Source organism: Pseudophryne corroboree, chromosome 7 (assembly GCF_028390025.1).
Source record: "Pseudophryne corroboree isolate aPseCor3 chromosome 7, aPseCor3.hap2, whole genome shotgun sequence".
NCBI lineage: Eukaryota > Metazoa > Chordata > Amphibia > Anura > Myobatrachidae > Pseudophryne > Pseudophryne corroboree.
Genome location: NC_086450.1, coordinates 97,209,158 through 97,226,768, shown reverse-complemented (window position 1 = coordinate 97,226,768; position 17,611 = coordinate 97,209,158). Strand labels below are relative to the sequence as shown.

The following is a 17,611-nucleotide window of genomic DNA, read 5'->3' as shown; positions in this document are numbered from 1 at the left end:
AAGTTTCTTCCATGTGTGACTGCTCCCCAGCCTCTCAGGCTGGCGTCCGTGGTCACCAGGATCCAATCCTGTATGCCGAATCTGCGGCCCTCCAATAGATGAGGACTCTGCAACCACCACAGAAGAGACACCCTTGTCCTTGGAGACAGGGTTATCCGTAGGTGCATCTGAAGATGCGACCCTGACCATTTGTCCAACAGATCCCTTTGGAAAATTCTTGCGTGGAATCTGCCGAATGGAATTGCTTCGTAAGAAGCCACCATTTTTCCCAGGACTCTTGTGCATTGATGTACAGACACCTTTCCTGGTTTTAGGAGGTTCCTGACAAGCTCGGATAACTCCTTGGCTTTTTCCTCCGGGAGAAAAACCTTTTTCTGAACCGTGTCCAGAATCATCCCTAGGAACAGCAGACGAGTTGTCGGCATTAACTGGGATTTTGGAATATTCAGAATCCACCCGTGCTGTTTTAGCACTTCTTGAGACAGTGCTAATCCCATCTCTAGCTGTTCTCTGGACCTTGCCCTTATTAGGAGATCGTCCAAGTATGGGATAATTAATATGCCTTTTCTTCGAAGAAGAATCATCATCTCGGCCATTACCTTTGTAAAGATCCGAGGTGCCGTGGACAATCCGAACGGCAGCGTCTGAAACTGATAGTGACAGTTTTGTACAACGAACCTGAGGTACCCCTGGTGTGAGGGGTAAATTGGAACGTGGAGATACGCATCCTTGATGTCCAAGGATACCCTAAAGTCCCCCTCTTCCAGGTTCGCTATCACTGCTCTGAGTGACTCCATCTTGAACTTGAACTTCTTTATGTACAGGTTCAAGGACTTCAGATTTAGAATAGGCCTTACCGAGCCATCCGGCTTCGGTACCACAAAAAGAGTGGAATAATACCCCTTCCCTTGTTGTAGAAGAGGTACCTTGACTATCACCTGCTGAGAGTACAGCTTGTGAATGGCTTCCAAAACCGTCTCCCTTTCGGAGGGGGACGTTGGTAAAGCAGACTTCAGGAAACGGCGAGGTGGATCTGTCTCTAATTCCAACCTGTACCCTTGAGATATTATCTGCAGGATCCAGGGATCTACCTGCGAGTGAGCCCACTGCGCGCTGTAATTTTTGAGACGACCGCCCACCGTCCCCGAGTCCGCTTGAGAAGCCCCAGCGTCATGCTGAGGCTTTTGTAGAAGCCGGGGAGGGCTTCTGTTCCTGGGAAGGAGCTGCGTGTTGCTGTCTCTTCCCTCGACCTCTGCCTCGTGGCAGATATGAATAGCCCTTTGCTCTCTTATTTTTAAAGGAACGAAAGGGCTGCGGTTGAAAAGTCGGTGCCTTTTTCTGTTGGGGAGTGACTTGAGGTAGAAAGGTGGATTTCCCGGCTGTAGCCGTGGCCACCAAATCTGATAGACCGACTCCAAATAACTCCTCCCCTTTATACGGCAAAACTTCCATATGCCGTTTTGAATCCGCATCGCCTGTCCACTGTCGCGTCCATAAAGCTCTTCTGGCCGAAATGGACATAGCACTTACCCGTGATGCCAGTGTGCAGATATCCCTCTGTGCATCACGCATATAAAGAAATGCATCCTTTATTTGTTCTAACGACAGTAAAATATTGTCCCTGTCCAGGGTATCAATATTTTCAATCAGGGACTCTGACCAAACTACCCCAGCACTGCCCATCCAGGCAGTCGCTACAGCTGGTCGTAGTATAACACCTGCATGTGTGTATATACTTTTTTGGATATTTTCCATCCTCCTATCTGATGGATCTTTAAGTGCGGCCGTCTCAGGAGAGGGTAACGCCACTTGTTTAGATAAGCGTGTTAGCGCCTTGTCAACCCTAGGAGGTGTTTCCCAGCGCTCCCTAACCTCTGGCGGGAAAGGGTATAATGCCAATAATTTCTTTGAAATTATCAGCTTTTTATCAGAGGCAACCCACGCTTCATTACACACGTCATTTAATTCTTCTGATTCAGGAAAAACTATAGGTAGTTTTTTGACATCCCACATAATACCCTGTTTAGTGGTACCTGTAGTATCAGCTAAATGTAACGCCTCCTTCATTGCCAAAATCATATAACGTGTGGCCCTACTGGAAAATACGGTTGATTCGTCACCGTCACCACTGGAGTCAGTGCCTGCGTCTGGGTCTGTGTCGACCGACTGAGGCAAAGGGCGTTTCACAGCCCCTGACGGTGTTTGAGTCGCCTGGACAGGCACTAATTGATTGTCCGGCCGCCTCATGTCGTCAAACGACTGCTTTAGCGTGTTGACACTATCCCGTAGTTCCATAAATAAAGGCATCCATTCTGGTGTCGACTCCCTAGGGGGTGACATCCTCATATTTGGCAATTGCTCCGCCTCCACACCAATATCGTCCTCATACATGTCGACACACACGTACCGACACACAGCAGACACACAGGGAATGCTCCTAACGAAGACAGGACCCACTAGCCCTTTGGGGAGACAGAGGGAGAGTTTGCCAGCACACACCAAAAGCGCTATATATATATCAGGGATAGCCTTATAATAAGTGCTCCCTTATAGCTGCTTTGTTATATCAAAATATCGCCATAAATTTGCCCCCCCCTCTCTGTTTTACCCTGTTTCTGTAGTGCAGTGCAGGGGAGAGACTTGGGAGCCGTCCTGACCAGCGGAGCTGTGAGAGGAAATGGCGCCGTGTGCTGAGGAGATAGGCCCCGCCCCTTTTCTGGCGGGCTCGTCTCCCGCTATTTAGAGAAATCAGGCAGGGGTTAAATATCTCCATATAGCCTCTAGGGGCTATATGTGAGGTATTTTTAGCCTTTATATAGGTTACATTTGCCTCCCAGGGCGCCCCCCCCCAGCGCCCTGCACCCTCCGTGACCGCGTGTGAAGTGTGCTGAGAGGAAAATGGCGCACAGCTGCAGTGCTGTGCGCTACCTTTAGAAGACTGCAGGAGTCTTCAGCCGCCGATTCTGGACCTCTTCTGACTTCAGCATCTGCAAGGGGGCCGGCGGCGCGGCTCCGGTGACCATCCAGGCTGTACCTGTGATCGTCCCTCTGGAGCTTGATGTCCAGTAGCCAAGAAGCCAATCCATCCTGCACGCAGGTGAGTTGACTCCTTCTCCCCTCAGTCCCTCGCTGCAGTGATCCTGTTGCCAGCAGGAATCACTGTAAAATAAAAAACCTAGCTAAACTTTTTCTAAGCAGCTCTTTAGGAGAGCCACCTAGATTGCACCCTTCTCGGCCGGGCACAAAAATCTAACTTGAGTCTGGAGGAGGGTCATGGGGGGAGGAGCCAGTGCACACCACCTGATCTGGAAAAGCTTTACTTTTTGTGCCCTGTCTCCTGCGGAGCCGCTATTCCCCATGGTCCTTTCAGGAACCCCAGCATCCACTAGGACGATAGAGAAATTTAGGCTTCAGTCCCTTATTGGTTTCAGGTTTTATAGTTCTGGTAAACTCATTAATGGGCAAATTAAAGAAATGCTTAATTAACTTTTTAAATGCCTGCTTCACAAATACAGATGTATCTAGAAGACGCAATGGCCTCGAATTTACCTTGCTCTGCCACTGTCCCAGTATTGGCGCCTAGGCCTGATCATATACGGCACTGAAAAAGTTACAGTCGCACATACTGGCTTGTACATACGTAGGCCATAAGGTGCAAGCATTTCCCTCCATTAAACTACATGAAGACTGCACAAAAGACATGCGGTTACACAAAACACAACACCACACCACGTGCACACACTACTGTGGAACTCACCTCATTAGAAGAGAAGGTGATAGTGTGTGAGCGCCCCGATAGGGAGGGCTCTGCCACTAACCCTGATAGATCAGAGTAGGGGCTGTAACTGTATGACTCATCTATGACAATTCTACTCTGAAAACAAGTAGAAATAAGATTGTATTATCCATGCCCCTAACAAGGAGAACATCCATAACATTTGTGCACTTCTAGCTCAGTCCGCACATATCCAAGCTGTGATTGTAGCATGGGAATTACTGCCTCATATCAGATCTACAGATAGGACGTAGGTCACAGAACGTTAGAACGCAGCAGAGAGCACCAAAGTCCTACCATGTATTACAAGTACACTCTACCAAGTAAAATCTCAGGACTTCATGACCCCACAGCACTTGCCTGGATGTCTGCTAATGGCCTAATCTCAAGAGACATCTCTCCAATATAGATGTGATAAGTTATTTCTGAAACAGTGTAAAATGAGATCTGCAGGCAGCACAAGTGGGCTGTAAACTGAGCTTGGGTCTTAAGCTTTGTACACACGGTGCAATATTTCTTTCGATTTTGACTATATAGTAAAAACGTAAGAAAATATAGTGCATATCGCACCGTGTGTATAGTCCTTGCGATGTAGATGTGCGGTCCCGTGCGTGGGATCGGCATCGCAAGGAAAATATAGACTCTGCACGCAACCCAACATTGACTATATTGTCAAATAGTCAATGGGGTATATGCAATAGCGGGCGAATTTCAAAAAAAGGCGAATTCCGGAACGTTTTCGCCTCAAAAAATCAATTCGCCTATGCAGTGCAGTACTTTTTCGCAAAAAAACGGACCGTCAAAATTCGCCTTTTCTCAATTCGCCTTTTTCCGCATTCGCCTTTTCTGCAATGGTACAGATGCTGCAATTCGCCTCCAGCATATTCAATTCAAGTTTGGAAATTCGCCTGCAGTGCTTTTAGACAGCAAATTCGCGATTTTCAATCCGCCACACTTTGGAGGGTGAAAACAAATAAAAAAAATTTAAACCTGTTTTTTTTTGTGTTTTTTTTTTTTTGGAATAGCAGATCTATTTATATTAGAAGGGATTAGGTATTTTTTTTTTTTGGGGGGGAGGCACAAATATTATTTATATATTTTTTAAAATAATTTTTTTTATTTTTTTATTTTTTTTATTGCTGGAACGGTAAAATCAGGAAAAAAAATGGCGTGGGGTCCCCCCTCCAAAGCATAACCAGCCTCGGGCTCATTGAGCTGGTCCTGGTTCTAAAAATGCGGGGGGAAAATTGACAGGGGATCCCCCGTATTTTTAAAACCAGCACCGGGCTCTGCGCCTGGTGCTGGTGCCAAAAATACGGGGGACAAAAAGAGTAGGGGTCCCCCGTATTTTTAACACCAGCATCGGGCTCCACTAGCTGGACAGATAATGCCACAGCCGGGGGTCACTTTTATGCCGTGCCCTGCGGCCGTGGCATCAAATATCCAACTAGTCACCCCTGGCCGGGGTACCCTGGGGGAGTGGGGACCCCTTCAATCAAGGGGTCCCCCCCCCCCAGCCACCCAAGGGCCAGGGGTGAAGCCCGAGGCTGTCCCCCCCCATCCAATGGGCTGCGGATGGGGGGGCTGATAGCCTTTGTGATAAAAAAAAGATATTGTTTTTTCCATTAGTACTACAAGTCCCAGCAAGCCTCCCCCGCAAGCTGGTACTTGGAGAACCACAAGTACCAGCATGCGGGAGAAGAACGGGCCCGCTGGTACCTGTAGTACTACTGGAAAAAAAATACCCAAATAAAAACAGGACACACACACCGTCGACAGTAAAACTTTATTTCACACTACCGACACACACATACTTACCTATGTTCACACGCCGACATCGGTCCTCTTCTCCCTGTAGAATCCACGGATACCTGAAAAGCAAAGTTCAATATACTCACCTTAACCAGGGTCCAGAGATAAATCCACGTACTTGGCAAAAAAATAAAACGCATTTACCCGCACCAAAAACGGACTGAAAGGGGTCCCATGCTGACACATGGGACACCTTTCCACGAATAAGACCTGTCAGTGACAGCTGTCACTGACAGGTCTCTAAGCCAATCAGGAAGCGCAACTTCGTTGCGCTCACCTGATTGGCTGATCGCTGTGACAGCGCATCGCACAGCTCCCTCCATTATATTCAATGGTGGGAACTTAGCGGCTAGCGGTGAGGTCACCCGCCGGTCAGCCGCTGACCGGCGGGTGACCTCACCGCTAGCCGCTAAGTTCCCACCATTGAAAGTAATGGAGCGGCTTTGCGAGGCGCTGTCAGAGTACAGACGGCGTCCAACCAATCAGGTGAGCGCCACGGCAGTAGCGCTTCCTGATTGGCTGAAGGGACATCAGTGACAGGAGTCACGTGATGTCCCGGCATTCGGGAGAAAGGAGTGTAATGTGAAAACATTGGACCCCTTTCTAGTCCGGTATGGCTCGGTGATCGTTTTTTTTTTTTACAAAGTACGTGGATTTACCTCTGGACCTGGACCTCTGGACGCTGGAAGGTGAGTATAATTTTTTGACAGGTACCCTCGGATCGTCGGTGATCGTTGCAGTCGGCGTGTCAACACAGGTAAGTATGTGTGTGTCGGTGTATGAAATAAAGTTTTACTGTCGACGGTGTGTGTGTCCTGTTTTTATTTGGGTATTTTTTCCCCAGTAGTACTACAGGTACCAGCGGGCCCGTTTTTCTCCCGCATGCTGGTACTTGTGGTTCTCCAAGTACCAGCTTGCGGGGGAGGCTTGCTGGGACTTGTAGTACTAATGGAAAAAACAATATCTTTTTTTTTATCACAAAGGCTATCAGCCCCCCCATCCGCAGCCCATTGGATGGGGGGGGACAGCCTCGGGCTTCACCCCTGGCCCTTGGGTGGCTGGGGGGGGGGGACCCCTTGATTGAAGGGGTCCCCACTCCCCCAGGGTACCCCGGCCAGGGGTGACTAGTTGGATATTTGATGCCACGGCCGCAGGGCACGGCATAAAAGTGACCCCCGGCTGTGGCATTATCTGTCCAGCTAGTGGAACCCGATGCTGGTGTTAAAAATACGGGGGACCCCTACTCTTTTTGTCCCCCGTATTTTTGGCACCAGCATCAGGCGCAGAGCCCGGTGCTGGTTTTAAAAATACGGGGGATCCATGGCCGATTTTTCCCCTGCATTTTTAGAACCAGGACCAGCTCGATGAGCCCGAGGCTGGTTATGCTTTGGAGGGGGGACCCCACGCCATTTTTTTTTCGGGTTTTTCCCCGTTTTTTCCCGTTTTTTAAAATCGCGGCAAAATCCGCCAAATCGGCCGATTTTCGCCCGCGACTCTGGCGAATCCGTTTTTCATTGCATATGGTGAATTCCGGAAGCCACCTTCCGGAATTCACCTGGCGAATTTGGTCGAATTGAAAAAACGGCGATAATTGCCGCGAATTCGCCCGCTATTGCATATACCCCAATGTCGGGTTGTGCGGCGTATCGCGCAGTGTGTACACAGCCTGACGCAAGCAGTTGTACAAGTCTCCACAGCTTGTTGGGAAAGTGGATATTTCCTTAGGCCATAACTGGACATCACTTATACTGAGGTTGCACAACGCACATCTATCCTGGCTCCGTAACAGATCCTGCTGGCTCCTAGACTACACATATTGGGAGTTAATCAGAATTGAACGCAGATCGTGTTTCCCGCAGCAAGATCTGCATCCATCTACTCACATCCTGGGGGTGGCCCAGCACAGGACAAGGCACCCAGCATGTGTGTGGTGCCACCTCGTGATGTGTCCGCAGCAATGATTTGAGATTGACCCCTGCCACTGCAGCCTGGCTGCGCTGGCAGGTGGTCCAGGCCATTTTTTATTTTCTTGGGAGTGGCTGCGTGTGACGTCACAAAGCCTCCCCAAAAATAGTATGGACAAGCCTGCCTTGTCCAGACCGCGCCCAGTAGACGCCATGGAGCCCCCCCCCCCCCCCCCCCCCCCCGACTGCCAATCACTATGAGATCGCAATCTTCCAGGATGGTGACGTCGCACATGGGCACTATTGCCAGTGCGCGTGCGCAGGCCAGATGGACGTGGCCACTGCAAACAGACGCACGGCCACGTCCATCTCTGAATCGCCCCCATAGTCCCTGAATTCTATATTGTTTTGTTACTACATTAAGATGCATTCCAAGCCAGCTTAGATAAACCTGAATAACATACAAAGTAAACAAATTAAAATAAATACAACTTGTAGTTGGTCGACATAACATTTCATTTGCAATACAACTCTTATTTGCACACTGAAAGAAACATGAAATAGAAACTTATGGGTAAATTTACTAAGATGGAAGTTCTATTTAAGATGGGTTGTTGCCCATAGCAACCAATCAGACTCTACTTCTCATTTATCTAGCACCTTCTAGAATATAATACCTGGAATCTGATTGGTTGCTATAGGCAACATCCCCCATCTTAAGTAGAACTCCCATCTTAGTAAATTTACCCCTTAGAAGTGGAAGGAGAAGGAGTTCTGCAGTGTAGGATAATCTTTTAGTAAGATGCATTAAATACATCCACATGCTGGCATTAAGCTTGCTCTCGTTCTCAAACTGGTGCTAAGAATGATGGACTTCAATTATCCACTAAGATAATAAATGCGTAAGTCACACTCAGGAAATTGGCTGCTTAGCAGGATTCTAAAATTATTGTTTTTCAGCAATTGCCTCTGTTCCGGAATATAAATACACTCTGAGATAATGAACACACACAGGCAAACAAACAGTGAGAAGGTACAATTAAATTATAGTGTGTTACTTAAGTAAGACTGCGTCAGTGGTGAGCGAGGCACTTGCAGAACTTCCAGGAATCTCCTTTAATGCAGTTTTTATCAATAAGGTTGATCGGAAATTTACACCATTTCGGGTGTGTTAAAGCGCCTTACAAATTAATTTGCATTCATTTACATAACATTATTTACTTCTAAAAGGCAATGTGAGCTGAGAAAGGTACTCCCAAGAGTAACCTTTACGATAAAGATCTAGTGACCATTAGAAATCAAATAAAAGGCAATTTTCTTGCATATTCTGGATAATCTAAAATGTCAAAATTATCCAGTTTAATGTAGCCAATGACAAACATAAGGTTTTACACCAGAAAGGCAGTTATGATGCTACTGTGCCTGTATAATTCAACATAGCTCATGACTGAGACAGAAACAAATGTGTTTTTTAAAGATACAGAACCCTATATTCTATTTGTCTTAATTAAAATCCCCAGCCTATGAATGTGTTAACATGTTTTCATGCAAAGTTTCACTGCCAAGAACGGCTTTGTGTTTAGCCCATAATTCCATTACCGGCTAAATCCTGCCTGTTTTACTGAAGTATGAGAATGCCAGAATGCTTAGGAAGAGCGAGTGCAGCCTTAAATAACGGAGGTTTACTTACTAGTGCCAATAAGACGCTGCCACCTATTACTAAACACGTCAGCTATCTACTTTGGCTAAGAACAGATTGGATTGCTATGGGTAATGTGCATGTACTAAGCCAGGGGTAGGCAACCTCTGGAACCCCAGATGCTGTGGAACTAAACATCCCAGCACTCTGTGCCTCAGTTGGTGCAGTTATGGCATGCTAAAAAGGTAGCAGGGCATGCTGGGATGTGTAGTGTCATAGGTTGCCTGCCCCTGTAATGAGAAAAGAACAATGGGGGTAATTCCAAGTTGATCGCAGCAGGAAATTTTTTAGCAGTTGGGCAAAAATAAGAATTTACTTACCGATAATTCTATTTCTCGGAGTCCGTAGTGGATGCTGGGGTTCCTGAAAGGACCATGGGGAATAGCGGCTCCGCAGGAGACAGGGCACAAAAAGTAAAGCTTTACGATCAGGTGGTGTGTACTGGCTCCTCCCCCTATGACCCTCCTCCAAGCCTCAGTTAGGTACTGTGCCCGGACGAGCGTACACAATAAGGAAGGATTTATGAATCCCGGGTAAGACTCATACCAGCCACACCAATCACACCGTACAACCTGTGATCTAAACCCAGTTAACAGTATGATAACAGCGGAGCCTCTGAAAAGATGGCTCACAACAATAATAACCCGATTTTTGTAACTATGTACAAGTAATGCAGATAATCCGCACTTGGGATGGGCGCCCAGCATCCACTACGGACTCCGAGAAATAGAATTATCGGTAAGTAAATTCTTATTTTCTCTATCGTCCTAGTGGATGCTGGGGTTCCTGAAAGGACCATGGGGATTATACCAAAGCTCCCAAACGGGCGGGAGAGTGCGGATGACTCTGCAGCACCGAATGAGAGAACTCCAGGTCCTCCTTAGCCAGGGTATCAAATTTGTAGAATTTTACAAACGTGTTCTCCCCCGACCACGTAGCCGCTCGGCAGAGTTGTAATGCCGAGACCCCTCGGGCAGCCGCCCAAGAAGAACCCACCTTCCTTGTGGAGTGGGCTTTTACCGATTTTGGCTGTGGCAGGCCTGCCACAGAATGTGCAAGCTGAATCGTACTACAAATCCAGCGAGCAATAGTCTGCTTAGACGCAGGAGCGCCCAACTTGTTGGGAGCATATAGTATAAACAGCGAGTCAGATTTCCTGACTCCAGCTGTCCTTGAAATGTATATTTTTAAAGCTCTGACAACGTCCAACAACTTGGAGTCCTCCAAGTCGCTTGTAGCCGCAGGCACTACAATAGGTTGGTTCAGATGAAATGCTGACACCACCTTAGGGAGAAAATGCGGACGAGTCCGCAGTTCTGCCCTGTCCGAATGGAAAATCAGATATGGGCTTTTGTAAGATAAAGCTGCCAGTTCTGACACTCTCCTGGCCAAAGCCAGGGCTAGTAGCATGGTCACTTTCCATGTGAGATATTTCAAATCCACAGTTTTTAGTGGTTCAAACCAATGAGATTTGAGAAAGTCCAAAACAACATTGAGATCCCACGGTGCCACTGGAGGCACCACAGGGGGCTGTATATGCAGCACTCCCTTAACAAAAGTCTGGACTTCAGGAACTGAAGCCAATTCTTTTTGGAAGAAAATCGACAGGGCCGAAATTTGAACCTTAATAGATCCCAATTTGAGACCCATAGACAATCCTGATTGCAGGAAATGTAGGAATCGACCCAGTTGAAATTCCTCCGTCGGAGCACTCCAATCCTCGCACCACGCAACATATTTTCGCCAAATGCGGTGATAATGTTGCGCGGTTACTTCCTTCCTTGCTTTAATCAAAGTAGGAATGACTTCTTCCGGCATGCCTTTTTCCTTTAGGATCCGGCGTTCAACCGCCATGCCGTCAAACGCAGCCGCGGTAAGTCTTGAAACAGACAGGGACCCTGCTGAAGCAAGTCCCTTCTCAGAGGTAGAGGCCACGGATCTTCCGTGATCATCTCTTGAAGTTCCGGGTACCAAGTCCTTCTTGGCCAATCCGGAACCACTAGTATCGTTCTTACGCCTCTTTGCCGTATAATTCTCAATACTTTTGGTATGAGAGGCAGAGGAGGAAACACATACACCGACTGGTACACCCAAGGCGTTACCAGCGCGTCCACAGCTATTGCCTGCGGATCTCTTGACCTGGCGCAATACCTGTCCAGTTTTTTGTTGAGGCGAGACGCCATCATGTCCACCATTGGTCTTTCCCAACGGGTTACCAGCATGTGGAAAACTTCTGGATGAAGTCCCCACTCTCCCGGGTGAAGGTCGTGTCTGCTGAGGAAGTCTGCTTCCCAGTTGTCCACTCCCGGGATGAACACTGCTGACAGTGCTATCACATGATTCTCTGCCCAGCGAAGAATCCTTGCAGCTTCTGCCTTTGCACTCCTGCTTCTTGTGCCGCCCTGTCTGTTCACATGGGCGACTGCCGTGATGTTGTCCGACTGGATCAACACCGGTTTTCCTTGAAGCAGAGGTTCTGCCTGGCTTAGAGCATTGTAGATTGCTCTTAGTTCCAGAATGTTTATGTGAAGAGACGTTTCCAGGCTCGACCACACGCCCTGGAAGTTTCTTCCTTGTGTGACTGCTCCACAGCCTCTCAGGCTGGCGTCCGTGGTCACCAGGATCCAATCCTGTATGCCGAATCTGCGGCCCTCCAATAGATGAGCACTCTGCAACCACCACAGAAGAGATACCCTTGTCCTTGGAGACAGGGTTATCCGCTGGTGCATCTGAAGATGCGACCCTGACCATTTGTCCCAACAGATCCCTCTGGAAAATTCTTGCGTGGAATCTGCCGAATGGAATTGCTTCGTAAGAAGCCACCATTTTTCCCAGGACTCTTGTGCATTGATGTACAGACACCTTTCCTGGTTTTAGGAGGTTCCTGACAAGCTCGGATAACTCCTTGGCTTTTTCCTCCGGGAGAAAAACCTTTTTCTGAACCGTGTCCAGAATCATCCCTAGGAACAGCAGACGTGTTGTCGGAATTAACTGGGATTTTGGAATATTCAGAATCCAGCCGTGCTGTTTTAGCACTTCTTGAGACAGTGCTAATCCCATCTCTAGCTGTTCTCTGGACCTTGCCCTTATTAGGAGATCGTCCAAGTATGGGATAATTAATACGCCTTTTCTTCGAAGAAGAACCATCATCTCGGCCATTACCTTGGTAAAGACCCGAGGTGCCGTGGACAATCCGAACGGCAGCGTCTGAAACTGATAGTGACAGTTCTGTACGACGAACCTGAGGTACCCCTGGTGTGAGGGGTAAATTGGAACGTGGAGATACGCATCCTTGATGTCCAAGGATACCATAAAGTCCCCTTCTTCCAGGTTCGCTATCACTGCTCTGAGTGACTCCATCTTGAACTTGAACTTCTTTATGTACAGGTTCAAGGATTTCAGATTTAGAATAGGTCTTACCGAGCCATCCGGCTTCGGTACCACAAATAGAGTGGAATAATACCCCTTTCCTTGTTGTAAAAGGGGTACCTTGACTATCACCTGCTGAGAGTACAGCTTGTGAATGGCTTCCAAGACCGTCACCCTGTCGGAGGGGGACGTTGGTAAAGCAGACTTCAGGAAACGGCGAGGTGGATCCGTCTCTAGTTCCAACCTGTACCCCTGAGATATTATCTGCAGGATCCAGGGATCTACCTGCGAGTGAGCCCACTGCGCGCTGAAATTCTTGAGACGACCCCCCACCGCCCCCGAGTCCGCTTGAGAAGCCCCAGCGTCATGCTGAGGCTTTTGTAGAAGCGGGGGAGGGCTTCTGTTCCTGGGAAGGAGCTGCCTGTTGCTGTCTCTTCCCCCTTCCTCTGCCTCGTGGCAGATATGAATATCCCTTTGCTCTCTTGTTTTTAAAGGAACGAAAGGGCTGCGGTTGAAAAGTCGGTGTCTTTTTCTGTTGGGGAGTGACTTGAGGTAAAAAGGTGGATTTCCCGGCTGTAGCCGTGGCCACCAAATCCGATAGACCGACACCAAATAACTCCTCCCCTTTATACGGCAAAACTTCCATATGCCGTTTTGAGTCCGCATCGCCTGACCACTGTCGCGTCCATAAACTTCTTCTGGCCGAAATGGACATAGCACTTACCCGTGATGCCAGTGTGCAGATATCCCTCTGTGCATCACGCATATAAAGAAATGCATCCTTTATTTGCTCTAAAGACAGTAAAACATTGTCCCTATCCAGGGTATCAATATTTTCAATCAGGGACTCTGACCAAGCTACCCCAGCACTGCACATCCAGGCTGTCGCTATAGCTGGTCGTAGTAGAACACCTGTATGTGTGTATATACTTTTTTGGATATTTTCCATCCTCCTATCTGCTGGATCTTTAAGTGCGGCCGTCTCAGGAGAGGGTAACGCCACTTGTTTTGATAAGCGTGTGAGCGCCTTGTCCACCCTAGGAGGTGTTTCCCAGCGCGCCCTAACCTCTGGCGGGAAAGGGTATAAAGCCAATAACTTCTTTGAAATTAGCATTTTTTTTTATCGGGGGCAACCCACGCTTCATCACACACCTCATTTAATTCATCCGATTCAGGAAAAACTATAGGTAGTTTTTTCACACCCCACATGATACCCTGTTTTGTGGTACCTGTAGTATCAGCAATATGTAACGCCTCCTTCATTGCCAAAATCATATAACGTGTGGCCCTACTAGAAAATACGGTTGATTCGTCACCGTCGCCACTGGAATCAGTGCCTGTGTCTGGGTCTGTGTCGACCGACTGAGGCAAAGGGCGTTTTACAGCCCCTGACGGTGTTTGAGGCGCCTGGACAGGCACTAATTGATTGTCCGGCCGTCTCATGTCGTCAAACGACTGCTTTAGCGTGTTGACACTATCCCGTAATTCCATAAATAAAGGCATCCATTCTGGTGTCGACCCCCTAGGAGGTGACATCCCCATATTTGGCAATTGCTCCGCCTCCACACCAATATCGTCCTCATACATGTCGACACACACGTACCGACACACAGCAGACACACAGGGAATGCTCTTAACGAAGACAGGACCCCACTAGCCCATTGGGGAGACAGAGGGAGAGTTTGCCAGCACACACCAAAAGCGCTATATATGACAGGGATAGCCTTATAATAAGTGCTCCCTGTATAGCTGCTTTAATAATATAGTTTTGCCACAATTTTGCCCCCCCCTCTCTTGTTTTACCCTGTTTCTGTAGTGCAGTGCAGGGGAGAGCCTGGGAGCCTTCCTGACCAGCGGAGCTGTGTGAGGAAAATGGCGCTGTGTGCTGAGGAGATAGGCCCCGCCCCTTTTTCGGCTGGCTCGTCTCCCGCTCTTTAGTGGATTCTGGCAGGGGTTAAATATCTCCATATAGCCCCCGGAGGCTATATGTGAGGTATTTTTAGCCAAAAAAGGTTTTCATTTGCCTCCCAGGGCGCCCCCCTCCCAGCGCCCTGCACCCTCAGTGACTGCCGTGTGAAGTGTGCTGAGAGGAAAATGGCGCACAGCTGCAGTGCTGTGCGCTACCTTAAGAAGACTGAGGAGTCTTCTGCCGCCGATTCTGGACCTTCTCGTTTCAGCATCTGCAAGGGGGCCGGCGGCGAGGCTCCGGTGACCATCCAGGCTGTACCTGTGATCGTCCCTCTGGAGCTAATGTCCAGTAGCCAAGAAGCCAATCCATCCTGCACGCAGGTGAGTTCACTTCTTCTCCCCTAAGTCCCTCGTTGCAGTGATCCTGTTGCCAGCAGGACTCACTGTAAAATAAAAAACCTAAGCTAAACTTTTCTAAGCAGCTCTTTAGGAGAGCCACCTAGATTGCACCCTTCTCGGCCGGGCACAAAAATCTAACTGAGGCTTGGAGGAGGGTCATAGGGGGAGGAGCCAGTACACACCACCTGATCGTAAAGCTTTACTTTTTGTGCCCTGTCTCCTGCGGAGCCGCTATTCCCCATGGTCCTTTCAGGAACCCCAGCATCCACTAGGACGATAGAGAAACCATGTGCACTGCAGGGGGGGGCAGATATAACATTTGCAGAGAGAGTTAGATTTGGGTGGGTTATTTTATTTCTGTGCAGGGTAAATACTGGCTGCTTTATTTTTTCACTGCAAATTAGATTGCAGATTGAACACACCCCACCCAAATCTAACTCTCTCTGCACATGTTATATCTGCCAGCCCTGCAGTGCACATGGTTTTGCCCAATTGCTAACAGAATTCCTGCTGCGATCAACTTGGAATTACCCCCATTGTTGGAAGTTACAGTGAGAGTAACATTGTTGCATAGTCTTATCGGTTGTTTTACCTTGTTCCTGCTTCTCTCCTGCTCAGCGGTAAGGTCAGAGCCGCTGTGTGGGATGCTCAGGCTGCCACTGGAAGGAGATTCTTTGTGGCTCTCTCCAAACCAAGAGAAAGGCATGCAGGTAGGGACTGGGGAATCAGAGTCTGACAGGGACTGATTGCCGGCTTCATCTAGCAAGTCTCTAGAGCCGCTGGTAACATGGAGAAGAGACAGCGTTAGGAAAAGTCACCACTTAACAGAATCATCCAGGATAAAACTAAGGGGAAAACTATTTACCATCAGAACATCAGATTTTACTACTGGTTTCTTGCAAAAGGCATATAACCTTTTTATATTATATTTATATTACTTTATTATTATTTTTTTTATATGAAACAGATATTTTAGAAACTCTCAAACCCAATGAATGCATACATACAAATCTTTCATACAACAATGAAAGCCTTGTGTAGCCAGAACTGCGCATTATTGTTTATTTATATGGGGCCAAAAGGGTTCTGTAGCGCCTTTTTATCTACACCGTATTCCAAGCAAAAAAGGAAAAAAAGAGAAAGAAAAAAAAAGAAAAGCACAAAACTTTATTATTTACCGACTGTCCATGGATCCTCTCTGGTTCTCCCGCTCATGTTTTTTGCCTTTACCGCCAGACTTTCTCAGTCCCCTAAAACAACAAATCCACAGTTATAGCTCTGGTTTAGACTAGAACATTGGACAATATTCTGTAGATCAGTGTCTTCATCAGGGAGACACTAAACTCTGGAGGCATAGTTCTACCAGTAAAAAATTCCATGCACAACACAATTACATCATTTAGATGGATCTCAATACACCAGCCACACACACAACCATGCACACAGGACATAACTACAAGAAACTTAATGAACAAGTTGCTTGGCAAAATTGTATTTAAGTTTGTTAATGTCTTACACCTTTAAATCGGCTAAATGTTTGGGTACAACCCTGCAAATGTTGCAATAAGCAACAACACTGAACACACAACTAAACTGATAATGTTTATGATCAGATTTGAACAAGTTTAAGAGGACAATAAATAAAAATTAAAATGATTTAGTTTATTGGAAACACAACGTTTCTTCAGCGCTAGAATGGTTACACGTTTTAATATAGCATCCATACTGTAGTACAGAGGTTCCCAAACGCAGCACTGAAGGAGCACTAACGGTCCATGTATTAAGTATATCCATGCTTGGCCACAGGTGCCTTAATCAGTAACTCAGTCAATAGAATTTAACCGTCTGTGCTGAGCCATGGATCTCTTTAAAACCTGGACTGTTAATGCTCCTTAAGGACAGTTTAAACATAGCGAGCGGTTTCACTGAGAACTTAGAATTCTAGATAATCAGTGGAGTAAAGAGAGAGATAGGTAATTTAGGGGTCTATTTACTAAGCCAAGCCTTGGATGGAGATAGTCACTGGAGATAAAGTACCAGCCAATCGGCTCTTAACTGTCATTTTTCAAACACAGCCTGTGGCAAAGCAGTTAGGAGCAGATTGGCTGGTACTTTATCTCCAGCGACTTTATCTCCATCCAAGGCTTAGTAAATAGACCCCATACACACAGATGGATTGCTGCTGCTCCCCTGGAGACAACTGTCCCCCTTAGTAAATGAGAAGAAGGCAAAACCTGGCAGAGGTTACATGGCGCTAATACCTGCAATCGCAGGAGGGACAGTGCTGATTTCAACAGAAGATTATGCTTGTAAAAATAGGATTTTGGTACTTACCAGGTAAATCCTTTTTTTTTTTTAATACATAGGGGGCACTGGAGTACTCTTGGGATATGGACAGCTTCAGCAAGAACAGGGCACTGAATATATCTGTCTAATAACCCATGCAGCGTTTCATACTGCTGCTGCTATGGGCACAATCTCCCCCTTGTGTGTGCTCCCCCCCCCCTCCCCCCGTGCTCTGTGTACCGCTGCCTATTCCAGCGGGGAGCGGGTACATGGAGTCGGGGACCTTACATGCGATGGCAGAGGGACATGGTAGAGGGAGCCGGGGAGCGGGCATCCGGGCAGCGGGAGCCGGGGAGCGCGCTGCATATAGCCGTGGAGCGGCGGCTATGTGTGGCAAGTGCGGCCGGCGCGGCTCTGGTAGCGGCGGGAGGCGGCCTACATAGCGGCGGCGGGCGCTCA

The 17,611-nt window shown here is 47.7% G+C and overlaps 1 protein-coding gene across 4 annotated transcripts in view; it reads right to left on the bottom strand.

The window, feature by feature from the left end:
• Nucleotides 1–17,611, bottom strand: part of LOC134944679 (neurabin-1-like) — a 199,285-nt gene that overhangs the window by 23,489 nt on the left and 158,185 nt on the right. For 3 of the 4 annotated variants that reach the window (XM_063933457.1, XM_063933454.1, XM_063933455.1), the window contains exons 15-17: nt 16,045–16,116; nt 15,459–15,645; nt 3,758–3,874 (exon numbers count right to left, since the gene is read on the bottom strand). In XM_063933457.1, coding sequence (XP_063789527.1) covers nt 3,758–3,874; nt 15,459–15,645; nt 16,045–16,116 — 376 coding nt within the window. The remainder of the gene's footprint in view (nt 1–3,757; nt 3,875–15,458; nt 15,646–16,044; nt 16,117–17,611) is intronic. The other variant, XM_063933456.1, reaches the window with a different exon arrangement.